The sequence below is a fragment of the Ascaphus truei genome, chromosome 2, assembly GCF_040206685.1.
Source record: "Ascaphus truei isolate aAscTru1 chromosome 2, aAscTru1.hap1, whole genome shotgun sequence".
Classification (NCBI taxonomy): domain Eukaryota; kingdom Metazoa; phylum Chordata; class Amphibia; order Anura; family Ascaphidae; genus Ascaphus; species Ascaphus truei.
The window spans coordinates 85,846,256-85,866,690 of NC_134484.1; the positions used below are offsets into that span (position 1 = coordinate 85,846,256).

Here is a 20,435-nt window from a genome sequence, read left to right on the forward strand (position 1 = left end):
AAATTTGGTTTTCTAAATTGAGGGACCATCTCAGATCTTAATGTGGAGAGCTTGAAAGGCATTTTCAGGCGATCCTAAAGTGAGAGTGTGTGCTTGATAACAGAGGGAACCTTGTGTGTGTGGGCCTTGCCACAGTAGTGAGTTGACATCAGCCGGGATAGACTCATAGTGCTCTATGTCCACCCAGCCCCTGGAGTATCTGGGGGAATTCCATAGAAGGAGTTGGCCTAGTTTGGATGCCTGATAATATTTCACTAGATTGGGAAGAGCCAATCCCCCTCGATCTGAGGCTCTGTATAAGATCACCTTTTTTGATCCTGAGGCGTTTCCTTCCCCACACAAAACTGGAGATATGTGTTTGAAGCTTTTTTAGGTCTCTGTGCGGGACTGGGATGGGCAACAATCTAAACACATACATGATTCTGGAAAATATATTCATTTTTACGGAGATAGTTTTGCAAACCCATTAGATGTTGTATTTGCCACATGTCTCCAAGTCTTCCCTAAGCTCTTAATTAGGTGAGGGAAATTTAAATTGTACAGAGTATAATTCTTGGGAATATTCACCCCCAGGTATGAGAGAGATAGACTTTGCCAGTTAAAATTGAAATGTAATTTAATTTGGCCATTTCCTTGGGCATGTTAATGTTGAGGGCCTGGGACTTTGATTAATGTTGAAGCTTGAGTTCGTTGTATACTGTTAGAGCACGCAGAAACAAATTAGGAAGAAAAGTTAGGGGCTTGGTGATTGTCAATAAGATGTCGTCTGCAAATAAGGAGACGTAGTCTGTGTCTCCTGCTCTTAATCCTGCAATATTAGGGTTCGACCGGATGGCAGGTGCCAAAGGCTTGATAGAGCAAAAAGCAATGGAGACAAGGGTCAACACTGTCTAGTACCTCTTGAGATTTGGATGGAGCTGGATATAAATCCTGCATTCATAATTGTGGCTGATGAAGTATGATATTGCCCTCTGACGGCGATCAAAAAACTACCGCAAAGCACATGCGGCCCAACACACCGATCAAGTCCCAATTCAAGCGATCAAATATCTTTTCAGCATCTAGAGATCAGCAGCATGGGGATATATGTTATGTGGGACAGATCTATTATGTTACGGACATTGTCGGAGGCCTGCCTTGTGGGAATAAACCCTACCTGGTCATGGTGTACAAGTTGTGTCATTAATTGGTTTAGGCGGTGTACCAGTATCTTAGAAAATTATTTCAAATCGGTGTTAATGAGGGAAATTGGGCGATAACTAGCACAACTGCTGGAACCTTTGCCCTTCTTCAAGATTAGCACAATGTTGGCTGTGGCCGTTGTACCAGGAATCTCTGAACCCTTTAGGAATTTGCTGAATAATGAGGCTAAATGGGGAATCTGGATCTTAGCAAAGTTTTTTTTAGTCAATATTGCTGTATCCGTCGGGACTTTTATATTTTTAGAGTTTTTTATCACCAGTGCTATCTCATAATGTGTTATCGGTGGATTTAGCCATTTCAACTGGTCTGGACGCAAGGTCAGAGCCATCAAAAAATGAAGGTCTGATTCTTGTTTGGTCCCCTCCCTGGTGTGGAGCAGTACAGTATGTCTGTACAGGTCCTGATAGAATGAAAAATATTCTATAATTTTGATCAGGTTGTGGGTCAATTCCCCGCTCTTTAAAAAAAATTGCTGGGATTTGATTGACTCTGATGGCCCTGTGGAGCTTTCTGGCCAGCATAGTGTGCGCTTTATATCCTTTTAGTTCCCCTCTTACTCTAGTGATCTTGGTCAGTATGTCTACCGGTCTATTTTATGAGTTGTTTCTAGCCTGTTATGTTCAGCCGAGAGTTCTTGGACTCTCTTCCATCTGGCCTTCTTCCTGCCTGAAGCAATTCTAATCATTTGACCCCTCATATAGGCCGTGTGTGTTTCCCAGAGGGTAGCTTGGGTAATTTCAGGGGAACATTTTGTATCCAAAAAGAACCCAATCTCCTCCTTTTGTTGTCCCTCTACATTGGGGACACAGGAGGGATTCATTCAGTCGCCATTGGCGATGACCAGTCAGAGGCGTCAGGCCCTGGATCCCGAAACTGATCGGAGCATGGTCAGACCAGGTTATATAGTGTATGTTGGCATCTGGACTTTTGAAACCAGGAGTGCATCTACAGATAACATATCTATGCGGGAAAAGGATTTATGCGGATTGGAGTAAAATGTGTAATCTCTCATAGTTGGGTGGATATTTCTCCAGATGTTTGCCACCCGCAGATCCTCAAATGCGGTTTAGGAATTCGGATTCAGGGGGGTAGTTACATGGTCCCTTAGTCGGCTTGGATGTATCTAGGCTAGGATTCAGACCCCCATTAATGTCGCCACCTAATATGCCAAAGCCCTTTCTGATGTTCTGAAGTCTCTCACGCATTTGGTCGAAGAATGGGACCCATGGGGAACTCGGCACATATATGTTCACAAGAGTGACCTCGGCTCCTGCTAGGGAACCCACCAGAGCCAGGAACCTGCCCTCTTTATCTCTGTGGACCTGGTCTAGTTGAAATGGTAAAATATTTATTAATATGGCCACCCCTCATTTCTTGACCACGGAAAAAACAGATACACCTGGTAGTATTGCTTGTGAAAGTAGGAGGGCTTAGACCTTGTGCTAAAATGAGTCTCCTGGAGGAATATTATGTCTGTCACTTTTATAATTAGTAAAGGCCATTCTACGTTTACTAGGGCTAAGGAATCCCTACATTGTGGGAAAGTATTTTTAAAGAAATCATAGATATGTAGGTGAGAGATGCTTAATTAGACTTGTAATAGACCTTGTGTATTGCAAATTGCCCTGAAGGGGCCCAGCCCGTACTGCAGTCAGTGACAGGAGGGACAAGTGGTCTAGCCACACTCATGAGAAACATTAGTATGGGGGGGTGACCATATGCAGAAATTAAACTTATTTATAAAAGCATGAAAAAGAACTTGAGTCAAAACCAGGACCCAAGCGTGTGAATACCATGTCGAGGGAGAAACGACACATGGAAACATAATTGGGGCGTTCACGTTGAGCGCAACCTCCTCTCCAGGAGCGAGGTTCAACTAACTCGTTTTCAACCGCACAATATTTGAATTGTGAACACGTCAACTGTAACTCAATACAAAAGACAAATGCCTAATAATCAACTTAGAGACGTAAAAGGATATTTGGTGGGTCTCTTAGGGTGTACCATATTAATTTGGCCTATTGGGCAAACCTTGTAAACTTATAAGGCCTCTATAGGGCCCTGGTCTGAGATAGCACTGGAGTGTAGGTACTTACATATACACAAAAGACACAGCGCACAACGCTCATAGTGCATTAAAAGTATATTATAACAATAAATCAATAAGGTAAGTATTGTGCGTACATCAATAAAATTCAAATAGGCGTGTTAGGGGTGAGTTACCCATACACCAACACTGTGGACTGGATCAGATGTCATCAGCAGGTACTGAAGCTGTTTTGTGATGCCAGGTTCCAAATCGATCGGTGGAGGGTCTTTTGAAGTAACCACTACGTGGCTAAAGTGTGTCCAGCATCCGCAGTTCACATAAAGACAATCCTGTCCCACGGATACACACGGTGGTTTGTAGTACTCTCTCTAACCTCCGTCGCGGCACTTCCGGGTTATGAAGGCAGCGCTGCTCGCGTGACAGTCTCTCTCTCCGGTGGCACGATCAACCAGCATAGACGGGGTAGATAAAGTCTCAGAACACTCGTCCTTCCAACGCGTTTCGAAACCGTATAGGTTTCTTCCCTGATGAAGACGGCGCGACGGAGGTTAGAGAGAGTACTACAAACCACCGTGTGTATCCGTGGGACAGGATTGTCTTTATGTGAACTGCGGATGCTGGACACTGTTTAGCCACGTAGTGGTTACTTCAAAAGACCCTACACCGATCGATTTGGAACCTGGCATCACAAAACAGCTTCAGTACCTGCTGATGACATCTGATCCGGTCCACAGTGTTGGTGTATGGGTAACTCACCCCTAACATGCCTATTTGAATTTTATTGATGTACGCACAATACTTACCTTATTGATTTATTGTTATAATATACTTTTAATGCACTATGAGCGTTGTGCGCTGTGTCTTTTGTGTATTTGTCTGACGTTCTAGGGGGTGCTCTGGGCCATCCCCGGTACCACAGCTGCAGACGCTCCATCTTGCCTAAACACAAGGTCACGTATTATACTTTTTAATTCCACTGAATTATCACTTCACGTGTGTGATTTTGTTTAATAGTTGCGCACATTTTTCCTTCACTTAGCTACTTACATGGCAGCTTAGTATCTGGCTTCCTGGGCCCATGCGTGCCAGGAGAGTTGCCCGCTATAGTGAGCCCTTCTTGATCAGTTTTTCCTGCACTATCTTCTCCTCCGGGCCACGGTCTTGACCCACCACAAAAATAACTTGGGTTTGGCCTGGGCAGTCCCTGGTCCAGAGATTAACCATCGCACTCGCAGCCAAAAGTCACTGCAACATAGGTATAGTGGGAATCCCTTAGAATGTACCAGATTGTGACTGTAGCCAATCCGTGACCTCTGCCATTTTGGTTTCAAGCTCTGTGGTCTGCTCAAGATGGCCCAGATCGCCTCTTGGGTTGTGTGCATCTCAGTGTGGAAAGCCTCCTTCAGCCTGATATAGATGCCCTCCTATATATTATATTCGTGGAATTGCGAGAGGCAGAATCTTGTTCCGATTCTGGGCCCTCCTGAACGGCGCCATCTTGCATTGAGCTAACCGCCTCGGCAGTGGATTAACTAGACATATGCGGGCCCCCAGGCAACATTTTTTTTAGGGTCCCATTATGCATGAACATATTCCGTAGATTCAGGAGTTTCCATTGCCGCCCCCCCCTCTTTTACACCTCCTCACGTAGTTCTCTCGCCCCCTCCCCCCCTCTGCTATTACTCAGTAACCCTCCCTTCACACTCAATCCAGCTCCCTCAATCCTCCCCTCCTCACATTCACTTCCCTCTCCCCCACATCTCACATTCATTTCCCCCTCCACCCCAGGCCACAAACACAAACAATTCCCCCCTAAAATACAGTCCCCCCCCCCCCAATACACAAGTTAGAATAACCACCCACACGCACACTACAATAACCCCCCCACACACACACGCACACTACAATAAAACCCCCACACTAAAAATAACCCCTTCACACATGCACACTGCAATAGCCCCCTGAGAATGAGGGGGGGGTCTGACTGGGAGGATGGGGGGGAGCAGCTGAAGAGCAGAGGGGGGTTCTGACTGTGCGTCTGAGGAGTGGAGGTCTGACCTAGCGGCTGGTGAAGCGTCTGATAATGTAAATATGCGTAAACGGGGGGAGTAACTTGGTGTTTTTGCACCTGGGGCAATTTTCACCAACTGCACCCCTCCCCCCCCCCCCCAGCACACTGACAGAGCAAACTGTAACACACACACACCATACTGACAGACTGAAACCCACACAGCAAACTGACACACAAATACACACAGCATACCTTCCCACAGCAGCGCATGCAGTAGTAACTTCTCCCCCTGATGTCATGGAGAAGCTCAGATACCGCCAGGAGTGGGCCTACCGGCAAGCGGCTATTAAGGGACCCGGTGGAGGAAGTGGGCCCTGACTTCAGTGGTTGGTCGGCTACACCGCTGGGCCAAATGTCCCGGCTCTTGGCTCCTGTCAGCGAGCCCCCTCAAGAGCACAGGCACCCAGGCTACAGCTACGCCCCTGCGCCTCGGCTTGTTTCCGAAAGAAATCCGGGAGCTCCGGAATTTAGGTTTTCTTTGCTTTGGGCATTTTGCTATGTCTTAAGTTGATAATATAGCATTGAAATCGTTTTGCCTGCTTTTGTAAAGTGTTTTTATTGCTGAAATCTCGTATACTGTGCATACTGCATCCATGCGTTTGGATCGCCAAGCCAAACCCCCTACTTCTGTTTTGTTTGTCTTTTAAACCAGTTTTAACTGCACGGTCGCTCATACATAGGACATGCAGTGCTTCTAAATGTTAACCCATTAGGTACCACACACGTGTGACACATGCCATTCTATTGACTATATCAGGGGAGCGCTAACTTTTGCTGCTGCGCCCCCCTGTCTCTCTTGCCCCAGCTCTCGCGCCCCCCCCTGCCTATCTTACATCCGCGTCAAATAACGCTGCGGTGTCATGTGACATCACGTTGCCATGGCGATGCGTCACAGCCTCACGCGATCCCTCTGTATTTAATTTAAATGTCTGGGGGAAGAGCACAGGGCCTCTAAAACCGCCCCCGCCCCCCAGACAAATCTCCCGCACCCCTGGACTATATCATAGCTTTGTTGCCTCTTTTCTCTGAGCAGTGGAGGAAATACAAAGGACACAGTATAAAACTGGTAGTGTAGGTACCTGCTGTTAGGGTTTAACCTTGACGTGGTTGCCGGGTTAACATGTTTTGGCTAAAAGATTGATCTAAATGACCCATACTTATGAGCAGGAAAAAACACATAGAAGTAAATGAAATACATTGTCAAATTGGATGTGCATTGGGGCATCTTTGTTTTCTGCTGTATACTTGAGGCCACTTTCCCAGTAAAACTCCAGTTGACACAATTAAATATATATTACTGTGGGTCTGGGTTTTGAGCTTGCTAAGATTGTGTGTGTAATATATATATATATATATATATATATATATATAGATATAGATATATATATATATATCTATATCTATATATATATATATCAAATGACATGGCAGGGTGACATGACGTCACATGACCCGCGACGTCATTTGACGCCGGGTTCTTATCGAGGGGGGGGAGGGGGGGCGCGAAAGCTGGGTTCCCAGACAGGGGGGCGCACGCAATTAACTTTGCGCATCCCTGCCTTACACCACTGCGTACCCTGAAACCTAGCATGATGGCTTTTTCCGTGTGGACCCCTGAAGAGTTCATCATACACAGGGGAAGAAAGATCAAAAGTTCACTATTCATGTTTTGAAAGCAAATGCATGCTTTCTCTAAGAGCACCTTATAAGTGCAATAACACTCCAGGGTGTTGAATAATCCTTTAATGCACACCCTATTGCGTGTTATTCCCTGCTTGTGGATCAAAAGGAAGGAGCTAAGCAGGACTTTGATCAGCTCTTGTTAAAATGTAGTTTGAAGGGAGATGTGGTAGTAATTGACAGACCTGTTCCTGTGTTGCGTTTTGCTGCAACCCCCGTTTTGATCATTCCATATTGCGAGGACTATTCCACAGTACAGCGGGGAGATGAAAGACTGGTATACAGAATCAATAATCCCTTTTTGTGATGTCTGCCAAATTGCAGAGCAACCATAGACCACTCCTCTTATAACTGATTTGTACAAATCCTTCACTTAGTCCCTCAGCTTTATGCATTATGTAAAGCCATCTAATGTCCCACTTTATCTAGGAGGTCTACGCAGATGTACATCCAGTTCAAGAATCTGTGAAAGGCATAAAAAGGCTGGTTAAAATTGCCAAAACTGTTGTTTCTTTGTTTTTTAAATAAAATATTACAGATCACATTTTTAGTGCAGTTTTTATACTCTGTCACCAGTACATTGATGTGTCCTGTAAACCTGTAGGAATGCTCAAAATGCTTTAGGCAATGTATATGTAGTCAGGTCCCCCTCTTACCTCCTGTCTGCGGGAGGGGACCTGCTGCAGGCGGTAAGGGGACGAGCGGGTCGCCGGAGCTCCATGGCGGCTCCATCAGCAGAGCGCCGCCATCTTGAAAGTCGCACATGTGCGACACACTTTATACTTCATGCGCAGTGTAGCCAAGTGGTGGCATCCATTACCAGGCTCCGTGAGTAGGGACTAAAAGTCCCAGCAGCCTCTATGGTTGCTACCACATTGGCAGCAGGAGCCAATAAGGCTCATAGGATCACGGCCGGCTTACTGATACTTTTGGCACACTCAGTGGGGACCACGCCAGTCGGAGCAGGGACGCAGAGGGGTAAGGTAGTGTCTGGGTGCAAGTGGCTCCCAGACTAGGCCAGATACCCCCTTTAGGCCCGACTCACATCAGATTGTGGCTGCTTTAGGGAAAGCCCATAGCTAGGGACATTTCCCCAGCAGCTGTCTATAGTTAGCGTATAGCACCGGTGAGACGCCTCGCGGTGATTACTGCCTGTGGTCTTGGACAAGACCAACTGCATATAGAGTAGGAAGTCCAAGTGTCGTGCGCTCCGGTGAGCGTCTGCTGGGGTTTTGATTGAGTATGCCCGTTTGAGGAAGGGGGTAGGGAGGGGGTTCGTCGTGAGCAGAATGTGAAGGAGAGCAGTAACGTGTCCTGGAGTAGCAAATGGTATGGCAACCGGACTCCTGTTAAACACAAAAGTAGCTCTCACAGTGCCAGACACACCGGGACACACTCATGGGGCCACACACAGGATCATAGAGGTAAGGAAAAGCCTTCTTACCTCCCAATACGTCGTCCTGGTCCCGCTGGCTTAGACAATGCTGAGACCGCACGTCTGTACACGATATGCAGGAACCTCCTCCTCCCCCCTGTGTGGTGCTGCCGAATCAGCAAAGCAGAAAGCAGCAGCAAGGTTTGAATGAATTCAGGGCATTCTAGCAATCAACGGGCAGTCCTTGAGCAGGAACCATAGAAAGACAAGGTACCCAGGTATAGAAAAATGAAAAACGGCGTTATTAAGGCATTAGTGAGTGGTAAAAAATGACAGGGTAATCCTCCCACGCACGTGTTTGCGCTTTCTCAAGGAGTACGTCATTTTTTACCACTCACTAATGCCTTGATAAAGCCTTTTTTCATTTTTCTATACCTGGGTACCCTGTGTTTTTCTATGGTTCCTGCTCAAGGACTGCCCGTTTATTGGTAGAGTGCCCTGAATTCATTCAAACCTTGCTGCGCCTGCATATAGAGACTTTTAAAGGCGAGACCCTTCAACCGGAGTTCACCCCATGTAGAGGTGGACGACGACGTAGTCACTGGATCCCTGCATGTTGTTTGGCAGTACCCAGGTGCTGGAGCGCCGGGGCAGGTACCACACCAAATGCACCAACGGTTCACGGGATAGCGCTATTCCATACACTTTTGGGTGGACCCTGACATTGGGAAAGGGCATCAGGGATATTGGTGCCAAGCACCCTATGTACATTGGGGACACTCATTGGGTGTATTGGGGCTTGTGTGTGGGCTATATACTGTGGGGTACAGTTTGATTACCCTGTGTTGAGTAAAACTAGCTATTATATACCCTGTGTGTGATTATTATTGGTATTGTTCCTGTGAGGGGCTTATCCAACCATGTTGGGATCCCTCTCAGGTGGAGGCGCTGCACCAAGGCAAACGGGATATCACCCCAGGCTCCTAGTGGCGGAGGCTCAGGCCTTTTGGTAGCCAAACAGGTAAAAACAGCAGTACTGGTAGTTCCTTTAGTGACGGGGAAAAGGGGCTACATTTGGAGACGCTGTTAAGATTGCAGACCTGGGATGCCCAATCTAAATTTAACACAATCTCATCCAGAAGGGAGTATGTCCCTGCCGTCATGCCACAATGTTCACAAGTGGGCCATACGACGCCAAGTGTTGCCCTCCCACGTGGTCGCCATCAGCCAGATTCCGGTATCCCTTGCCTGACCTGCGCCCCACCCTGAGACAGAGACCAGGTTTCACTAAAGCCTACATCATAGATATAAAATGGGATGCGTCCAATCTGTGGAGTGCAGTGCTAGTTGACTGCCATGGTGATGTCCCGACGGACAATTCGCTGTAATTTCTACAGCACCCTGAAGCTCCACCACGGGGAAGCCCACTCATATACCCCAAACGCAGCGTACGAACAGAGGCCCTTAGTGTTCTCCCCGGCGTGGCAGAGTCCCCGGTGTCCCCACCTGTGTCTCCCCCAGAGAGCCCTAGCTAGAGCCAAGCTGGCAGTCAAAGGTCCGAACCAAGTCACTGCAGTACCAGCAGTACAGATGGGGCCCAGTTACTTGTAGGAGTTTTGCAGCAACTGACCGAAAAGGTAGGTCAGCTGGCCCCGATGCAACCTTAACGCAAGTTGAAGGCCTTGTCTGGGCTACGGCCCACACTGCTGGGGGAAGAGGCCTTTGAAGAAGGGCGAGACCATGCAGTACAAGTACTGCCCGAGTGGACATGCACAGCCGCGGTTAAGAGGCAAAGAATCGTGGAGTGTCTACGGCCGACGGCCGACAACATTTTACAACTAGACTGTGAGTGCCATGAAGAGTCTGAGGCTAAAGACCTGATCCAGACCCTAACCAATGCCTGAAGGATGACCCAATTGCATTGTTGGACCAGTTCCATGCCCTGAAACAAAAGGAGGGGGAAGACTTATCTGACTTCCTATTACGGCTGCAGCTGATGCTGTAGACCCTGACAAACAAGAAGGTCATCCGCACGGCCGACCTGGATGATTATAGAACCAGACAATTCGTGCAAGCAGCATCGCTCACACACTCCCTTGTGGTCAGGATTTGCTGTACGATATCCACCACAAATACACCCAACTTTGAGGACCTAATGCAGCGGTGGGCACACTCCATGCACTGCGCCTCCCCCCACCTTCTCTCCACGGTCGCACCCCCCTCGCCTCTAATGTTACGTCAAGTGATGCTGCGGGGTCACATCACCCTCTGCGTCATTTGACATCACGTCTCTATGGCAACGGGAGTCATTTGACGCCGTGTTGTCATAGAGACGCATTACTGGAGCCGGGTAAGTTTACAGAGGCCTCGCGCTCTCAGCGCGGTGCCGGAGAAGACCGCACTAATCGCTGCTACAACTGTGGTCAAGACGGACACTTCTCTAAGAAATTCTCTAAGGAATGTCCGAAGCCCAAGACCTACCACCCTAGGGTCATGTCCTTCACAGTGTCACCGACCGGATGCCTCCAGTAGAGTGGTGTCGGGAGCCATCATCAGAGTCCTCGTGGAAGGTATTTACTCCCAGCTTTGCTGGATACCGGTTCACAAGTGACTATCATATACCGCTCCTTCTACGATCTACATCTTAAGCACCTGCCCATGCAGTCGGCGGAGCAGATGAAGCTGTGGGGTCTCAGACTACCAAATCGACGGTGTGGTGCAAGTATGGCTGGATATACCGCAGTTGAACACCGGCAAGTGTCACACCAAAGAAGTGGAGGCTCTGATATGCCCCGATCCCCGGGCCCGACACTGTCAGTCGAATGGAAGGAAAGGCTAAGTGCCAAACTGGAGGAAGGCCGGGAAGTGTTCTCCACTAGCGAAATGGATGTGGGCTGCAGCCAGAGCGCCCAGCACACGATCTGCTTGAATGATACCACGCCCTTCCGGGAGCGTTCACGACTCATCAACCCCAGAGATGTGGAAGACGTGAGGGGCATTTTGAAAGGAATGGAGACGGCAGGCATTGTGACCGAATCCCGTAGCCCCTACACCTTTCCGATCGTAGTGGCGCGCAAAAAGAATGGGTCAGTCCGCCTTTGCGTTGACTACTGGACCCTGAACAATCGTACCATTCCCAACCAATACACCATGCCGAGGATAGAAGAACTCCAAACGCGCTGTCAGGAAGCCAATGGTTCAGCGTGCTGGACCTGCGGTCTTGGTACTACCAGGTACCTATGAGCTCCGAAGACCAGGAAAAGACGGCATTTGTCTGTCCACTCGGCTTCTATCAGATCACCCGAATGCCACAAGGCATTTGCGGTGCCCGGCGATGGGCTGGGAGCTGGGCTGCACCAAAAGTATCCTGCTGGCCTTCGCCCAGTGGCGTACGTGAGCCGAAGTCTAACCTCAAGTGAACAGAACTATCCAGTTCATAAACTCGAGTTCCTCGCCCTCAATGGGTAGTAGTGGAGAAACTCCACGATTATCTGTACAGTGTTTCTTTTTAAATCCTTTTGAAATCCTTACGTCTGCCAAATTGGACGCCACCAGTCACAGATGGCTGGCGGCTCTCTCCAATTATCAGTTCACCTTGAAATATAAACCGGGCCTCTAAACATCAGAACTGAGGCTCTCTCCAGGAGACCTGCACTGAGTACAACCCAAGACGACGATCTGTGGGAGGAAATCCCTTGACCTGGAATGCGCGCAATGTGCTCCACTGCTGCATATGGATTGGACGATTGCATTTTCCGAGCTGAGAGTTGCTGATTTTCCCTGGGGTGTCAGCCCACGGCACTCCCTGCATCTTATTGCCATTCTGAAGGCATGTCTGTCACCCCAGATTATATCATTACCTGGAAAGAACTGGTGATATACCAGATGAGGGATCCGGTGGCTAAGGCTATACGCCATGTTATCCAATTAAACAGAATTGTGGTAGATGTAGATAGAGCACAGCCAGGGAAATCCTGCTTCTGGTATCCAGAGAAGGGAAAAAATAGCCAGGCAACTCCAAACTAAATAAGTGATCAATTTATTGCAAGCTAGAGATACAATAAAAACGGACTACATGAATGCACCTACGCGTTTTATGCAACAGCACTTTATCAAGGTGTACAAGGTAATGAAAAGGCTGCTTCTTTATACTCACCAGAGCTTTCCGTCGCACCATCAGGATGACATCATCAGCGCGCGCGCGTCCTGATGGTGCGACGGACAGCTCTGGTGAGTATAAAGAATCAGCCTTTTCATTACCTTGAATACCTTGATAAAGTGCTGTTGCATGAAAAGTGCTGATAAAGTGCTGTTGCATGATAAGGTGCGTTCATGTAGTCCGTTTTTATTTTATTTCCAGCTTGCAATAAATTGATCACTTTTTTAGTTTGGAGTTGCCTGGCTATTTTTTCCCTTCTCTGGATACCAGAAGCAGGATTTCCCTGGCTGTGCTCTATCTACATCTACCACAATTCTGAATCTACACCTGGATGGACTGCACGCCACAGACGATGGGAGTGTCCCTTGGAGTGTACAGGTAAAGAGCCGCAGTGCCTTATGATATACTCTGTACACAATGTTATTTCTATATATCTACATTCTGGTTGGGTGTTTATTGAAGTGTCAATTGATGTGGGTGTCACGTGGACTCCACTAGACACTTACCCCCTCCAGCTCAATTATATTATTATACTGTGGACACTCCATCTTCATCTGGATACTCATTCATATATTCTCTACAGACGGAACCAGGTCTAATTGTTGAGCTCTACACTCACTCTACTATTATCCAATTAAACAACCTCTCCTTGAGGAAGCGGGCCCCTACCAATGCTGTTCCGGTCATTATGCGAGAATGGGACAAGTTCCACATAGATCGTGGTCTCCTCTACAGGATTTTCCCATACCATAACCACCCTGACTGAAGACAACTGGTACTGCTCCGATGCCTGGAGGGCCAGGTTCTACGATCTCTGCATGATGAGCATGGACATCTGGGCATTGACAAGACCTTCGGCCTAGTGAGAGAGAGGTACTTCTGTCCCGGAATGCGGGAGTCAGTAGAGCGGTATTGCAGGAGGTGTTTGCAGTGTGTCCAGCGGAAGACACTGCCCATCCGCGCAGCCCCAATGGGCCACCTAAAAAGCTCCGGGCCCCTGGATCTAGTCTGCATGGACTTCTTGTGTATCGAGCCCGATTCAAGAGGCATTGGGAATGTGCTGGTGGTGACTGACCACTATACGCAGTCCGCCTCCGGGTATCTAATGATGGGGCACCCAATACTGCGCATTTCTAATACGTACAGCAACTTCAAGCCAGACTGCAATGAGCCTATCAGCTAGCGGAAAAGGTCTCGGCCCATCTAAATGCATGCAACAAGAGAAGGTATGACCACAAGGTCCGATATCGGGAACTTCGTCCTGGGGATGCTGTTTTCCTTCGCAATCTAGGGATCCCTGGCAAACACAAGCTGGCCGACTGCTGGCGCGACGGGGCTTTCGAGGTAGAATCTCAAATGCCAGGCCTCCTGGTCTACCGCATACGAGACCTAGATGTCCGGGTAAAGGTTTGACACCAAAACCACTTGTTGCCCATCCCACAAGTGGGAGAAAGTGGCACCCGAACCAGAGACCGTAGTACGGGCCAGAGGGGTCAGAAGAGCATTCGGATCCACTAGCTGAATCAAATCGATGTCCTATGGAAGGAACCTCTGCAGGTTCAAATTGAGACTGGTGGGCACCACCCAAAGGAGCACCGGGTAATGGGCTTGCGCCTCATGTACCCATGCCAGTGACTTCAACAAGCCGTCCTCTGGATCCCAGAAGCCCAAGTTTTGTGCCCAGTAGAGACTTGCCCAGTAGAGGCAGAGTTGCCAAGGCCCCAGGACTCTCCCAAGTGGGAAACACTGAAGAAGAGCCTTGCAGAAGTCAGCAAGAAAGACGCCCTCCTACTAGAGTGTGATATGATTAGTTAGGGGCACCTCATTACGAGTCTCAGCAGCTATCTCTTAGCAGGCTGGTGTCTGTAATAGCCATTCTTACAGAACTCTGTAATATTGTTTAAAGCACTGCATTCGTTAAGTTGTATAATATGCACAGCATTTTTATTATATAAGTTGTGTGATATTTATACGTTGTTGCAAGCGGGGACGTTGGATTCTCCACCAGGGACGTTGGATTCTCCACCAGGGTGAGGATTTAGTCAGGTCTCCCTCTTACCTCCTGGTCTCAGGGAGGGCAACTGCTGCAGGCGGTTAAGGGGTTAGCGGGTCACCGGAGCTCCGCGGTGGCTTCATCAGCAGGGCGCCGCCATCTTGAAAGTTACGCATGCGCTATAGGTTTCCCGCGCATGCGCAGCAGCCTCTAGGGTTGCTACTAGATGGGCAGCAGGAGCCAATGGGGCTCATAGGATCACGGCCAGCTTACTGATACTTTTTGTGCACTCAGTGGGGACCACGCCAGTCGAAGCAGGAAGGCAGAGGGGTAAGGTCTGGGTGCAAGTTGCTGCAAGTGGCTCCCAGACTAGGCTAGATACCCCCTTTAGGCCCCAGCTAGGCCCCGACACACATCAGATTGTGACTGCTACAGGGAAAGCCCATAGCTAGGGACATTTCCCCAGCAGCTGCCTATAGTTAACGCATAGCACCGGTGAGACGCCATGTGGTAATTACGGCCTGTGGTCTGAGACCAGACCACCTGCATATAGAGACTCTTAAAGGTGTGACCCTCCAACCGGAGTTGACCCCACGTAGAGGCGGACAACAACGTCGCTGGATCAGCGGATCCCTGCTTGTTGTCCAGCAGTACCCAGGTGCTGGAGCACCGGGGCAGGTACTACACCAAGTGCACCAACGGTTTACAAGATAGCGCTATTCCATATACTTTTGGGAGGACCTTGACATTGGGAAAGGGCATCGGGGATATTGGTGCCAAGCACGCTATGTACATTGGGGACACTCATCTGGTGTTTTGGGGTTGTGTGTGTGGGATATATACTGTGGGGTACAGGTTGATTACCCTGCATTCAGTAAAACTAGCTATTATATACCGTGTGTGTGATTATCATTGGTATTGTTCCTGTGAGGGGCTTTACCCACCATGCTGGGATCCCTCTCAGGTGGAGGCGCTGCACCGAGGCGAACGGGATATCACCCCAGGCTCCCAGTGGCGAAGGCTCAGGCCTTCTGGTAGCCAAACAGGTAACAGCAGTACAGGTAGTTCCTTTAGTGACGGGGAAAAGGGGCTACATATAGAAAAGTCAGGAGTGTGGCAACAACTACTTGATGATGCTAAGAAGTGTATAATAAACTTGGCCCACAAAAACTCAGAGCAAGAATACAGGAAGGAGGTACACTAGTAAAGTTGCTGGCAGCTACATTTTTCTAACCCATGTTGCTGTTGACACCGGTTGAAGGGAAGATGAGATGACCTTGGATTTTGATGAGGGAGACTCCTTGATTCTCGAGGTAGTTTCCTTGATCAAAACCTGTCAATTCTGATTCTGAGGTCGAAGTAGCTGTATCTGAGTAGGTTTCCTGGCCACGCTCTTCTTTAACCCAGATAGGATAGATGAACCAAGTTCAATAATAGTGCTCTAATGACCGTGATGGTTAAACATCTATGATGCAATAAATGCTTGATTGAAGATGGCTAGGTGCAGGTATATAAGTGAGTAATGAGGTATATATGGGAGGCTTTTTGCACCCATCCCTGTCTGCACCATGAAGTGAAAATAAAGGACTTTTATTTTACTGCTGCTGTTCCAGTGTATCCTGTACCTTGCTTTGCTGTGCTCTGCATCACCTGCATCTGTGGCTACCATCTTCTTTAACCCAGACTGTGCTGAAAAGGCTGTGAAATACAGTAGGCATAAGCTCCCAGGGATCCATGTTAAAATGGGTAAGAAGCAAAAAGTGACACACTGCGAGTGCTCATTTGCATGCCATTACCCAGAATCCCTGGTTGCAGTAAAAGCATTGTGTGCAAAGAGATAATGGGGTAAGACAAATTTGTGGACCTGTCTAAGATGTGCTCATAAGTGGTATTTTTATTTGCAAAATTCTGATTGCAACTAATGTGACAAATTCTATATATGGGTTATTGATTCAGACTTTGTTGCCTGTATACTAGTGACTTCTTTCTTTTGTCTCTCCTACCCCATCTTGTGTTGTCACCATTTTCTTTCATTTAATACCCTTGATGTCACTTCCTGACTAGTAGTAACCTTCTTGGCATCCTAGTTGATCTTCACTATCCCACACCTGTCTTTTACAAATCTGTTGCTTACCATCTCCCTTTCTCTCTGCTGGTCCACGCATCCCATTCTCCTGAACTTTATCAGCAGTGCTGTTCCGCTTGTGTATGTACTTAATGAAACAATAATCTGTACTGCTTGATCTTAAAAATATATCCTGTAAATTCAAATGAAAAATGGTTTGCATCTATTACTTTTTTTTAAATATATATACATTTCTGCATGTATACTGTATATTTTTGTAATCATTAAGTTGCATCACCCTGTATATTTTTATGCCATACGTCTACAATTGTATGAAGGTGTGGAATCTTAAATGTATTTATGTAGCCTAACTAGCGAGAAGACTTTTTTTTTTTTTTACATTGTAATATTTGTGTAACCTTTTAAAAAACTGTTCTGACTTATAAAGCACAGGACACATATCCCCTGCACATAATGATACAATAGTATGTGCAAAGGATTTGTGTCCTGTGTTTTTAAAGTCGGTACATTTTTTTTAAAAAGGTTATACGAATATTACGATGTAAAAAAAAAAAATGTCTTGCTAGTTACAAGCAAATATGTTTAAGATTATATCCACAGCTGTCCATTCCTTCATAACTACATGGGTTGGTCATTTAGATATCATTATATAGATGTTAGAAATAAAAAAAAACTGTTTGCTACAGTATCTCAGTGATGGAAAATTACACTAAGATCCTACTGTATAACTGGTTCAAGAGAGTGGGACGGTGTTGTTGTGCCAAAAAGTGCACATTCTTGCTTGAAACAACCTGGGATTGTTATGAATAAAACAGAGGGGCTGATGGGAGGGGAGGATGTGATTATGGTTCACTGAATGCAGCATGTAGAGAAACTTGCAGCTTGTTAGAACAGAACTCAAATATAAGAACAAAAATACATAATGAAACACTGCCAAAGGCACAGTTTAGACATAAAAAGTAATTATTGGCCTGAATAAGTATAGGAATTTGCTGCTAGAAAACAGTTGAGCAAAATCTATTGGTATGAAAAAAAAAAAAACATGGGAGGATTTATTTTAAAAACATTTTTCTTTTTTTAGGATAATCTGTATTTTCTGCTAAACTTCTCGCATCAGTTCTTATATCGGCAGAAGATATTTGGCTTAAGTGTAGGGTTGCCAGGTGACTTCTCCAAAAATACTGGACTCCATGGTGAAAGGTGTGTCAGGTCACTATGTCCAGGGAGGTAATACCGGACACATACATGTCCAGTATTACAGTAACTAATTTTTTACTGGACAGCGTATCCAAATACAGGACAGTCCGGTTCAATACCGGACACCTGCACACCCTACTTAAGTGTGAAGAATCTGCAATTATTGACTTCTTCACAATGTTTTTCATTGCTTTCACTATAACACGAGACAGTCGATGGAATCGGAATGAGTAGATTTGCTAAACCCATTTCCTGCAAAATTTTATTTATGGTTCTGTTTTCCCGCCACAAATATGGTCCCAGTTTTTCAGCTCTGAGAACCAGTGTTACAATCAAGCAAGAAATAAAGTCCTAATTGTTAGCATCACCTCTACTGCAAGTGTTCACTGTCGGTAAAAACATAAAATGTAAGATCATACAATAATGTAGCAGAATGCTGAATGAGGTTGCCTTCCCTGCCCCTTCCATACGGTACCCAGTATGCCAGGGGCCCTGGCATGTCAGAGTATTTATATACTGGGCATGTCATGGGAAAATGCTAGTATTCCAGTGCCTGATTGGGCAGACTGCTATAATAGAGTGGTCAGCCCAGTCTAAATAGAAGGGGAGCCCTCAATCTCTGTTTACATCAGCTGGGAGGTGGTGGTAGTCATGTGATCATTGCTGTAGGGATCACATGACAGCAAATGCTGGATAAAAAGTGCAGTTTGTCTCAGCACCAAAGTGAACCAATGGCAATGATATGGTGAGACATGAATGAAACCAGTTAAAAAAAAAAATATATATATATATATATATATAGATATACACACACGCACAAGATTCTTTCAATGGCCAAATGAAACAAGTTCATTTTGTGTAAAAAAAAACATTTGCGAAGAAAAAGCAGTGATGAGTATCTCACTCAGAGAGCGACTTTAGCCCAAACGTTTTTGACTATCTGTGTTTTGAAAAAATGTTGTATTTGCATGAAAAAGAGAATGATGCACCATAACACGTTCCGAATCAACAAGCGACCTTCAAACAAACCTTTTAACAGCTTTGCTATATAAAAACAATTAACGCTCACAAACTGAGCTTATATGCAATTGCTCACCTGTACTGCTGGGCAGTATGTTCCCACAGCCAGGGCACCTTATATTTCTGTTTGGGCATGAGGTATGATTCAGATGATGTCATCGGGTGCAGGGTGAATTAAGGGTCCCTACTGCTATAAGGGCTTCGGGACCTCTGGTAGTAAAGCGGTTAAAGGCAATTGCATTTAATTTCTCTTTAAAACCTTCAGTTTCTTTTGAAAATACAACATACTGCCAGTGTAAAGCCTTCTTCCACCCCATATTTTGATGATCGTTTATAATGTGTATTTCTTGTATGTTTCAGGAAATATCAGAAGGGGACCAGAGTGCGGCTGAGACTGGTTGACCTGGAACTTACCTCTCGGTTTCTAGGCGCGAGCACAGAAACAACCTTGCTGGAGGCAGACGCAGTTCTGCTCGGGCTTCTGGAGAGCAGAGAACTGAAACCAAAAGAGTAAATGAAAAGAAGATGATCTCTGCCTATGTGTACCTTACGTTCCTCTGTAGTCCTTGTGGTTTTATGAATTGAGTATTTAATAAATATTCTTCCAACAATGACTGATTTAAAGGGAAATGGTACTGGTCTTATAGCCTGAGGGCTCCTCCAGCTATGCAGAGGACAACGCTAAAATCTCTTAACCTGTCTGGCACTAAAGGGGTCAAAGCAACTACAATCACTTTTTTTTTCTCCCTACTAATTTTGTTTTCTCTTTTAAATCCCGATCACAGACTTAACTTTAAAATCCCACATTAATGAAGAAATATTATTAGTCTGTCATTTCCCTAAATTTACTAGTAACTTATTTTAAACTAAGTATTTAACAAAACTGGTATCTAATGTATGGTATCTGCTAAGTGTGCTGTTCCGTGTCTTTCTTTTGGGCCTAAATTATAAAGCTATTAAACTTTTCTTTCATTCTGGAACAAATATTAAAGATGAATGAAAAGGCGCTCCATCGGATTCCTTGCAACTCCCCTATGTCTTAATAAGTAGGCCTGTTCTTTAAATAGGGTGTCTTCCATTGCTGTCCTCGGGCCACAGACCACTGTACCCAGGACATAATTCATTGACATACTTTATTTATTTATTTATTTATAAAATATTTTACCAGGAAGTAATACATTGAGAGTTACCTCTCGTTTTCAAGTATGTCCTGGGCACAGAGTTAAGACAAATAATACATGTTTACAAATACAGTTACATAAATGAGCATGGTATACATTATATACAAGACATTGCATGCACAGTTAAAGAAAATTTGTATTATGGGCGTATGAAACAATTACAGACCACATTAAAATGTGAGACAGCCTTAGATTTGAAAGAACTTAGACTGGTGGTGGATGTGAGAGTCTCTGGTAGGTTGTTCCAGTTTTGGGGTGCACGGTAGGAGAAGGAGGAACGTCCGGATACTTTGTTGAGCCTTGGGACCATGAACAGTCTTTTGGAGTCTGATCTCAGGTGATAAGTGCTGCAAGTGGTAGGGGTGAGGAGCTTGTTCAGGTAGCTGGGTAGCTTGCCCATGAAGAATTTAAAGGCAAGAC

The 20,435-nt window shown here is 46.2% G+C and overlaps 1 protein-coding gene across 1 annotated transcript in view; it reads left to right on the forward strand.

Annotated features, from left to right (window-relative positions):
- MRPS28 (mitochondrial ribosomal protein S28) overlaps positions 1-19,448 on the forward strand; it is a 146,811-nt gene extending 127,363 nt beyond the window's left edge. Inside the window, exon 3 of the mRNA XM_075583056.1 lies at positions 19,195-19,448. Coding sequence (XP_075439171.1) covers positions 19,195-19,348 — 154 coding nt within the window. The 3' untranslated portion in view covers positions 19,349-19,448. The remainder of the gene's footprint in view (positions 1-19,194) is intronic.
- Positions 19,449-20,435: the final 987 nt, after the last annotated feature.